This window comes from Coenobita brevimanus, chromosome 97, assembly GCF_032717465.1.
Source record: "Coenobita brevimanus isolate Jiangsu-jjx chromosome 97, ASM3271746v2, whole genome shotgun sequence".
NCBI classification, from domain to species: Eukaryota; Metazoa; Arthropoda; class Malacostraca; order Decapoda; family Coenobitidae; genus Coenobita; species Coenobita brevimanus.
The window spans coordinates 5,197,316-5,208,670 of NC_137050.1; the positions used below are offsets into that span (position 1 = coordinate 5,197,316).

General features: G+C 43.1%; 1 protein-coding gene across 1 annotated transcript in view; it reads left to right on the top strand.

The window, feature by feature from the left end:
- The window catches only part of Elys (AT hook containing transcription factor 1 homolog), a 137,900-nt gene that overhangs the window by 17,547 nt on the left and 108,998 nt on the right, over positions 1 to 11,355 (top strand). The window contains exon 10 of the mRNA XM_080283442.1: positions 3,492 to 3,685. Within this exon, the coding sequence (XP_080139568.1) occupies positions 3,492 to 3,685 (194 nt within the window). The remainder of the gene's footprint in view (positions 1 to 3,491; positions 3,686 to 11,355) is intronic.

Here is an 11,355-nt window from a genome sequence, read left to right on the forward strand (position 1 = left end):
CTAGTGAGGCAACAGGCATTCAAATTGTTCGGATTGTGGGAATGTTCCCCTATTTCACATGTTCGGTGTAGCGAAGCACCAGTTATCGATGCGTTGGATAATGGGGTATGGGTGCACAGTCACACCAAAAAGTATTGCGCAGGTAGGGTACGATGATATCTGAAATAAACATTACAGTAAAACCTCGATATAACGGACTTCAGTATAGCAGAATTTGCTTTTATCAGACTCTAGGAGCCAAGTAGACTAAATTCTTATGCATCAGGAAAAGTCCATTAAAGCCGGAAGCAGTCTGTCTCTTGGAATGAATGAATAAAAAAACAAAGGGAGAAGATACCATAACATCGGTCCCTCCTCTCTCTCTCTCTCTCTCTCTCTGTCTCTCCTCCTCCATTCTTTCCCTTCCTCCTCATCTCTTTCTGGTAAGAGAGAGAGATGAAACTGAAACTGAAAATTAAAGTAATTGTGAAAATGCGTGTAAGTGTGAAGGTGAAAGAGAGCACTCAATATGGAATGTCAGAGTCAACAGAGAGAGAGAGAATAAATATAGGAATGACAAATGGCGTCCCTTTGGCATAAAGAAATGAGGGAGATAGGCATAACCTTGGTCCCTCCTCCCTCTGTCTTTCTATATTCCCTCCCTCTCTCTCTCCGGGAGAGAGAGGTGAATGTAAAAGTGAAGGCACTGTGAAGGTGAAGTTAGTGTGAAAGTGAAAATGAAGGTCAAAATAAAAGTGAAGGTGCAACAGAAGGCAAAAGTAAAGTCAAAAGTGAAAGTGAAGATGGAAGATGAAAGTGAGGGTGCAAGTGAAGTCGAAAGTGAAAGTGAAGATGAAAATGAAGGTGAAGGTGAAAATGAATGTAAAAGTGAAGTTAAACGTGAAAGTGAAAGAGAAAGTGAAGGTGAAGGTGTAAGTGAAGGTGGCGGTGAATGTGATAGTAAATGAAGGGAGGGCAAAAGTGAAGGTGAGTGAAAGTAATTGTAAAGGTTGGTGGCGGTACTGTCAAAGACGAGGGAGAGTGGCTATGTGCAGTTTGCCACAAGGGCGTGGGAAGTAATTCCATCTTGTGTGGTGTGTGTGATAAATGGGTGCATAAGAGATGTAGTGGTATCAGAGGTAGACTGCGAGATAATGCTGATTTTATGTGTACAGCGTGTCGGGGTGAGCAGTTGGAGATTGTCAGCCGTGAAAGGATTGAACTTGCTGGTGAATCTCTTGAGTGTGTGGAAGAGTTTTGTTATTTGGGAGACATGCTGTGTGCTGGAGGTGGGGCTAGAGCTAGCTCTGTGGCTAGGGTGAGAAGTGGTTGGAAGAAGTTCAGGGAGCTCTTGCCTCTCCTGCCATTGAGAGGACTCTCCCTACGTGCTAAGGGGTCTTTGTATGCAGCATGAGTTAGGAGTGTAATGCTGTATGGTAGTGAGACCTGGACAGTGAAGAAGGAAGATATTCGCTGGCTCAGACGTACAGAAATGACAATGATTAGGTGGATGTGCAGTGCGTCCCTGCATCCAAGGCCTGGAGGGGCTGGGTTTACGATGGAAGAGTTGAGAGGTAGGATGGGACTGGAGTGTATTGGTGTTGTGATGAGGAGAGGAAGATTGAGATGGTTTGGGCATGTGGAGAGGATGGGGGATGATAATTGGGTGGGGAAGGTGACCAGTGTTAATATTGGGGGTGGGGTTATGAGGGGTAGACCAAGAAAGACATGGGACGAGGTCATTAAGTGTGACCTCAGGGTTAAGGGACTGAACAGGGAGGCTGCAATGGATCGTGCAGCGTGGAGAGCCGCCATTAGGTGACCAAGGCCGACACATGCAAGCATGTTGGAGCATTTAAAAACGAAACGAAACAAAACGAAATGTGAAGGTGGGAAAGTAAGAGTGCAAGTGAAGGTGAAATGGAAATTCAAACTGAGTGATAGTGAAAATGAGTATGAAGGTGAAGGTGAATGTGAGCATGGAAGTGAATATGAAAGTGAAGGTGAATGTCAGAGTGAACTGAAAGTGAAGGTAAAAATGAATGGGAAGGTGAAGATGAAGGTGACAATGAAGACAAAAATATGTGAAGTAAAATGGAAGTACCCAGTGCGGAGAGAGAGAGAGAGAGAGAGAATAAATGCATGAATGACAAGCAAGCTTCTGTGCATAACAAAAGGAGGAGGAAGTCCAGGGGGGAGTCCAGATGTCGCTTTTATCAGACTTTCGCTTTTTCCTGACTGGCTTGGGCCCCAATTAGTCTGATATAGTGAGGTTTTACTATACAGCTTGTGAATTCTCGGTAAGATTTATTTGTAACCACTTTGCAATACATATAATAACAATATGGACTTGAAAATGTCATAAACCAGCTATGTATTGCATCCTAGAGAGAGCAGGTTTATCAGCATGGGGAAAAAATTGTTGTCCAGTTCCCAGTAGCCATCGTCCAGTGTCTTAAATTGCTTTGTGTCCATTGTGCACCAATACTTTTTGGTGTGAGTGTACAACTGTACATGCTGTACAGGGATATAGGAGCCTCTATGGTACAATGGTGAAGTGTGAGTTTCGTACACTGAAGAATGAGGGTTCGCGCCCCGCCTGGGTAATAAACTTTGGGAGCGTTCTTCTGGCCACGTACTGCATTGGCGGACATCAAGGGTGCTGTGGTTGAACCAGTGTCGCTTACTATAAAGTATACTTGCAACCAGTCGGCTTGCACGGGCCGATTACATTTGGTTCACAGACTACACATACATCTAAAGCCACTCCAGCACTGCAATACACTTACAAGCACTTCTCACCCTACATACAATCTCTACCAGACAGCCTAAGCCACTTGGTAGAGATACATTGGCTGTATCGTCCCTGCTTCGGTTGGGATAGGCCGGTCCTGCGTGGACACTCAAACGGCTGATGAGATGAGATGAGATGAGATATATATATATATATATGTATATATATTTACTGTATACAGTATGCTGAATATTTTTATGCCACGGATCAGACAGCATGGAGAGCCATCACTACGGCAGACATGTAGCACCTGTCTAGCAACAAACTCTCATCCCTTTTCTGTCCATCTCTAATTCAAGAGTTAACCCGGTCCTTCATGTATGCAACAGTTCAACTTTGGAACTGTCTCCCTCTGTCTGTATTTTCCACTGCCTGTAATCTCCAGTCTTTCAAACACAGTGTGTCAAGACATCTCAAAATGAATGGATCTTGAATTGGCCCTGTTACCTTGTTTTTGTTTTTTCTTGGAACAGTCTTGTGGGCTACTAGCCTTTGATTCCTTCTTTCTTAGATTTAAAAAAAAAAAAAAAAAAAAAAAAAAAAAAAAAATGTTGGAGCCTTTATAAAAAATAGAAAATTATAGTATTTAGTGTTCATTTGTTGAATTCTGTTGATAGTGCTGGGTGTAGGCAAGAAAAAAATATTCTATGTTACAATTGAACATCCTTTCCCTGCTGGTGTCACAGGTGCAACTCCTTTTAGATACTGTTTTTTACAGATGTACATTTGCTGACGAGTGAAGGCTTACTGGAATATGAGTGTCCCAGTGCCCAAAAGGCAGCACTGACCTTTCTTACCCAACAAGGACCATCATCTGTGGTCAGTCCTGATGATGCCTATGCTCGTTGTGTGTTTGCTGGTCTCCTTCCAACTGATCCTATATCATCCACCCCAACTGCACCTTCAGCAATGGTGAGTCATTAGCTGAGTCAGCCATTGATTTATATATATATATATATATATATATATATATATATATATATATATATATATATATATATATATATATATATATATATATATATATATATATATATATATATATATATTGTGTGTGTGTGTGTGTAATATGTGTATATACTGTATATATGTACAGTACTCTATATATAAAATACAATAGTTTTTGCACAGTAAAGGTACTTTTGCATAATTATTATTCATTCCTTTATTCAGTATCAGTCATGCATTTGAGGTAGTTGTTACAGTGATCCCCCAATTACCCGGACGTTCATTATCCGAACATGTTCAGTATCCAGACACAGGACTTTGGCTCTATTAAACCATTATCCGAATTTACTTGCTATTATCCGGATGTAAAAGTGCCCGAGAACTTCGGCCGGCCAGCTGACGTGTCCAAACATTCGGTATCGTGACCACTGGGCTCAAGCCATGAGCAGGAAGTAGTCTGTAAACCACAACCAGAGCTAAAATGTCTGTCTGACCCTGTACTGAATGGTCAAAATCGTGCGCTCGTCCTATCACTCCCAGTGAACCTCCAGCACCCGAGTAATACGACCGTAACCTGCAAGTGGTGTCAGAACGTCCGTGCACATTCCCCATTGAATGTATAATATCGCACGGCCACAGGGGCTAAGTCTTTCTCAACCACCACCTTCATCGAACACAGACCACAAGCCACAAGTACATGTTTGGTGACAGCGGCTGTCGAAGGTCGATAGTCGCCTGGTCTCGATGCGTTGTGTTTCTGCATGGCCACTCGGCGTCTAACAGACCGCAAGCCAAAAGTAAATGTACGGCAGAAGCACCTGTCCGCTTGTTGACAGAATGGGGAGAATCTTGCCCACAGCCTTGCCCCTCCCCCTTCCCTTCCCTCCTGCATACTCTCCTGGCTCCCCTCTCACTCCCTCAGTCTTAACCCTCATCCGTGGTGATAGCATCGACTCTTAAGTTTTCAATCTTTTTTGCCATTTATTCGACTACTATTGGCCGTATGGAAATTCCATGGTGACCACGAGAAAGCTCATGAAATTCTGCATCTAGACATGTGCATAACTCTTGGAAGATGCAGGCAAAATTTTGAATTAGGATGATGGGAAGTTATGTGAAGGAAAGTTTTAATTTTGAACACTTTATTCCTGCTTTAATTTCATAATGTTACTTGTCAGTTTTATGTGTTTTTAATAGTGATTCTTATTGTATAAACACCAGCGATGATGATGGTATATGATTATACTTTTCGTTTCATTTTTAAAGGCTCCAACATGCTTGCATGCGTTGGCCTTGGTCACCTAATGGCTGCTCTCCAAGCTGCACGATCTATTGCAGTGTCCCTGTTCAGTCTGTTAACCCGGAGGTCACACTTAATGATCTCTTGCCATGTCTTTCTCAGTCTACCTCTCATAACCCCACCCCCAAAATTAACACTACTCACCTTCCTCGCCCAACTATCATCCCCCATCCTCTCTACATCCCCAAACCATCTCAATCTACCTCTCCTCATCACAACACCAATACACTCCAGTCCCATCCTATCTCTCAACTCTTCCATCGTAAACCCAGCCCCCCCAGACCTTGCACTCAGGGACACACTACACATCCACCTAATCATTGTCATTTCTGTACGTCTGAGCCTGCGAATATCCTCCTCCTTTATTGCCCAGGTCTGACTACCAAACAGCATTACACTCCTAACACATGCTGCATACAAAGACCCCTTAGCACGTAGGGAGAGTCCTCTCAATGTCAGAAGAGGCAAGAGCTCCCTGAACTTCTTCCAACCACCTCTCACCCTAGCCACAGAGCTAGCTCCAGCCCCACCTCCAGCACACAACATGTCTCACAAGTAACAAAACTCTTCCACACACTCAAGAGATTCACCAGCAAGTTCAATCCTTTCACGCTTGACAATCTCCACCTGCTCTCTCCGACATGCCGTACACATAAAATCAGCATTATCTCTCAGTCTTCCTCTGATACCACTATATCTCTTGTGTACCCATTTATCACAAACACCGCACAAGATGGAACTACTTCTCACGCCTTTGTGGCAAACTGCATGTGGCCATTCTCCCTCGTCTGTGATGGTACCATCACCAACCCTAGATATCATCCCTTTTGTTTTATCTACATTTACCCCTAAGCCCTTGTGCCCCATACCATCTCTCCACTTCCTAAATCTTTCCCCCGCCTCCCTTTCGTTCTCTGCAGTCAACAGCAAATCATCAGCATACAACATCTCCCACGGGAGTCCGTTTCTGAAGTCACGTGAGAGGGCATCAGGTACCATGATAAACAACATGGTACTCAAAACTGACCCCTGATGCACACCAGCATTCATGGAAAACTCATCACTCAAATCTCCATTCACTCTTACCTGGGTGCAAGCACCCACATACATACCCATAACCAACCACTCCTCCAAGCCAAGCTTTCTCATTGCCCACTTCACCACCTCTCTAGGGATTCTGTCAAAGGCCTTTTCCAAAGCAACAAAACAAAATACAGATCCCATTTCTTACCAATATATTTTTCCTGAAGCTGTTGAATAATGAATATGGCATCAGTGGTCCCCCTACCTGGCATAAACCCAAACTGCATCTCATCAATATTCAGTCTTTCTCTTATCATACCTTCTAAAACTCTCTCCATTACCTTCATTATCTGATCTAAAAGCTTTATACCTCTATAATTTCCTCTTTCCTGGGCATCACCCTTCCCTTTATACACATTTATAAGTACACTCTTCAGCCAATCATCTGGGACAACACACCCATAAATAATCATATTAGGTCAGTGACTAACCTCACCCCTATATCTCCTGAGGCTTTCAACATTTCAGCAGTCTACCCAGACACACCTGCTGCCTTCCCCACTTTCATCCTGCCTGATGCCTCACTCACAGTAGCAGTAGCAGTCAAAGGCCAAGGGCCAAACACTGGATCTGCTGGCTCCAAACCTTGAGTCAAACTCCTCATTCAACAACCGACTATGATGCTCTCTCCATGCATCTTTAATATCCTCACTTCACCACTACCCTTCCTTCATCATTCTTCACACATTGCTCACCTATAATATCCCGATTATTCCTCTTCATCTGATTTGCCACCCTAAATATCATATTTTTTCCTTTCCCCGTGATTTAGGTTATCAAGTAAAAGTCTCTGTGACTCAGACTTCGTCCTGTATACCTCTCTTCTAACCCTACACTTTGCAGCGAAGTATTCCTCCTTGCTACCACCCTTCTTCCATTCCCATAAAAGCCTTCTTTTCTCCTTAACTGCAGCTTCTACACCCTCATCCCACCACCAGGTTACTTTATGTCTTGGTGGTCCTCTTGTCCAACCACATATTACATCAGTAACTCTCAAGAGATTGTTCTTGAGGGCTCTGTACTGTTCATTAATGCCTCTGTCTACGGCTCCCTGTTCAGCCACCACTCTCCTCATCTCGCTGTAGAAGACATCCTGTACTACTTGGTTTTCCAGTTTCCATATTTTCCTCCTAGGTACATAAGTCCCCTTTTTCATCACTCGTTCTTTAAGCACGACATCACAAATCAATAGTTTGTGCTGCTGCACACACTCCTCACTTCCTATAACTTAAACATCCCTCACTAACCTCCTATCAGCCCTCCTAACCAGAAAATAATCTATCTGACTGCTATTTCCCCCAGACTCATACGTAATTAAGCTACTCTCTCTTTTCCTAAAATGTGTGTTGCACACAATCATGTCCGTTGCCTCCCCAAACTTGAGTTTCCTCTCCCCTTCCACATTCCTTATGCCATACTCACATCCCCCATATACTCCTTCATAACCTTGTGCTGCTTCACCTACATGACCATATAAGTCCCCCCCCCCCCCAAAACCACTATCACATCATCCCGCATACCACCTACTACACGTATTAAAGCATCCCAAAATCTGTTTTTCTCTACTTCATCCAATCCTGCCTGTGGAGCATATGCTGATGTAATTGCAGTTATCTTTCTACCGAACAGAATTTACACTACCAATATCCTATCGCTTACTCTCATAACATTCATAACATATTCCACCCATTTCTGCACAACCATCACACCAAAACCCCCATATCCATGTGTCCCCCCCTGCCAAAACAACTTATTGTCCTTCCCAACAGTCTTTCTGGCTGATCCACCCCTGTACTGGACTTCCTGCAAACATACCACATGCACCCGCCTCCTACTGAATGCCTCAGCGACTTCCCTCGCTCTTCCCTTCAAACTTCCCACATTCTATGAACCCACCCTCATTCCCCTGGGTGATTTACTGTCCTCAGGCTTGCTTTGAAACTAATTCTTGTATTTTGTCATAGTCAGTATTAATAAAGGGGGACAGACATACCACAGGCCCCACTCACTGCACAGTCCCAGGTTCAGGCATTGGATCTGGGACCCCTAGCCCACCAGCTTACCAGTGGCTGTGGTAGTGGCCTCGGGGCTCCCTGCCAGGACAGCTGCAGGGACACCCTCCAAGTGCGCCTTGTCACTGCAACTGTCCTGCCATTATATCACCCATTGATAGGGCAGCCTCCTGGGGCGCTACTCCCAGGTTCAGGCCCCTCTCTCTTGGGCGGAAGCGGCAGCCTTGGAACCGCAATGCCCTGTACCCTCTAGCATAGGCTCGAGCCCCATCTCGCCCTGGACCCATGATCTATGCTGGCAGATACCCCATCACGCCACCCCCCAGAAGTCCTCCAGTAGGTAGCAGGGGCAAAGTTTTCTGGCCGCATGCCCTTGCTGGTACCAACCGCTGTAACGTAGTGGGATACATTGTGTGAGATGTAAAGTGCATGTGGTGTAGTGCATAAGATAGTTAGAGGAAATGTTTGGGAGAGTATGCTGGTCTACATTCCATGTTACTGTCACGCTGAAAAGATCAGTAAAGGGTGATGGTTAGATAGCTAATGAAACAGGAGATCCAGCTCTCCCTATCACCAGCATTCCCATTCCCCTCGGGAGTACCACCCTGTACGGCCTGTCCTATGGCCTCCTCCTACCAATATAACTAATTCACGGTGGCGTATTTGGCCCCCTATTATTATTATTTTATTTTTTATTTATTTATTTATTTTTTTTAAGCCCTGAGAGCAATCACTCGTCACAGATAGCAGATTTTCAAACTGTCGTCAGTTTTTTAGTGGATTTTTGTTCTTTATGCATTGTTTTCATGATGTTTAGCATTAATATGGATAATCAATTTTAATCATGTGTGTTTTGATGTCTAAATATGGCAGATTGACCTGAAAACTGCCAAAATTAGGAGGGGTACTGTACATAGTCATGTAAAGGTTGGATGTTTTTTGGTTTTCAGTGTTTTGTTTTTATCCAAGAGGTGGTTGGGGTGTATTGCTCACGTAATGCCACTCAGGGATGAGTGAGGCTGGTCACTCTCATCTTAAATGTCAGGACCAACTTGCGTAGCCCCAGGCTCCTACACTTCTCATGGGGCAGTGTAGGATTGGATGATGGATATGGATTTTTTTTTTTTTTTTTTTTTTTTCAAGGTTTTCTTGGTGTTTAGCATTGCTTTGGATATTCCTATGTGTGTTTTGATGTCTAAATATGGTAGATTGACCTGAAAACGTGCCAAAATTAGGACAGTCATGTAAAAGTTGGGTGTTTTTTTGGTTTTCATTGTTTTTCTTTCATGGGTTTCTTGGTGTTTAGCATTATTTTGGATATTCCTATGTGTGTTTTGATGTCTAAGTATGGCAGATTGACCTGAAAACAGTGCCAAAATTAGGAGGAGTACTGTACATGTAGCGGTGTATACAGTAGGTGGGGTGGTTTTTGGTTTTCATTTTTTTTTTTTTTTTTTTTTTTTTTTTTTTTTAAATGGTTTTCTTGTTGCGTTGCATTACTTTGGATATTCCTATGTGTGTTTTGATGTCTGAATGTGACAGATTGACCCCAAAACAGTGCCAAAATTAGGAGGGGTACTGTACATATAGTGGTGTATGGGTAGGGTGTTTTTTTGTTTTCAGTTTTTTTTCTTCTTTCTTTTAATGATTTTCTTGGTTCTGTTTTCTCGAATTTTCCGTTAAATTGAGTTCCCTAACCAAGGCTCAATATAAGGGAAAATTATCCAGTATTTTGAAGTACTTTCAGCTAAATCCATGAAGGCAACCCAAACCTAGGAAAAGGTGCTAGCTCTCAGTGCTACACACAGCAGTCAGAACCCATAATTAAAACCCCCACAAATGCATTATTGTATATAGATTTTCTTTAACAGAATTATACTCATTTTGACAGAAATTTTCCCTTACATTGGGCAAATAATACCGGAAAAAATGGTTCCGTTATCTTGGGTATCCTCAGAATTGATGTTCATTAAATCGAGCATCTACTGTATGTGCTTGATTTAACAAACGCCAATTTAGCGGAAGCCTAAGATAACGGAATTACTGTACAATATTTTATTCCAGTATTTTTGCATTGTTTAACAGAAAATTTCCGTTAAGTAGAGCATTATTCCGTTAAAGAAATTCCATGCACAGTAATGCATTTCTGAGGGTATTGGGTTCATACTGATGTGCGTAGCATTGAGAGTTTGAATAGTTTACTAGGTTTGGTTGCCTTCAAGGATTTAGTGGAAAATAGATTGAAATACCAGAAAGTTTTTGTTTACATTGAGCCTTGGTTATGGAACTCAATTTAGCAAAAAATTTGAGATAACAGAATGAGGGTTGGCTGAGTTCGTTAATCTGGGCATCTACTGTATGTACTGTACATTCACTAAATTTTCAAGTAATGTGGACAATAGGGACTGGACTAGGACTGTGCTACTCAGACCTTTCGTCACTCAAACAATATGTTTGCATATATAACAGTACAATCTCTGGTGACTTTCCAAAACTCTCACTCATACCCCTTCTTACCACCCTACCCCATATAAATTACCCCCTACTTATACCCACCATCAGGTAAAACACTTAAAGATAAATCTATCTATCTATCTATTGCCAGACGCCTCAATCCCGTTTGGGGTGGCCACAAACAAATCACCTCCAAGTCACCCTGTACCCCACCATTTCACTGCCCTGCTCCCAACTCACACCCCCCTCTCTCATATACCTCTCCACCCCATCCCTCCATCTCATCCTCGGCCTCCCCCTCCCTCTTCCCCCCTCCACCTCACTCACATACACTCTCATCGTCAGTCTTTCACCCTCCATTCTCTCCACATGGCCAAACCACCTCAGTGTGTTCCTCATAACGCTTCCTATCACATCCACATCAACACCACAACGCTCCTTTATATCCTCATTCGTCAGCCTGTCTCTCCATGTGACTCCACAGGCTCCTCTTAAATAACTCATTTCCCCTGCTCTCACTCTTGACTTGTGTCCTTCCAACAATGTCCAAGCTTCACTTCCATACGTTAGAGTTAGTATCACAGTACTGTCATGTAGTAACTTTTTCACTTCCATGCTCACTTCCCTGTTTCTTATCACTGCTTTAAAAGAACCAGCAACCTTTCTTCCCTGCTGTACCCTTTCAAGCACTTCACCCTCCAAACCTCCATTCTTACTCATCATACTACCCAAGTACTTAAACGTACTCACATTTTCCAATTCCTCACCATCCAACCTCGCTGTAC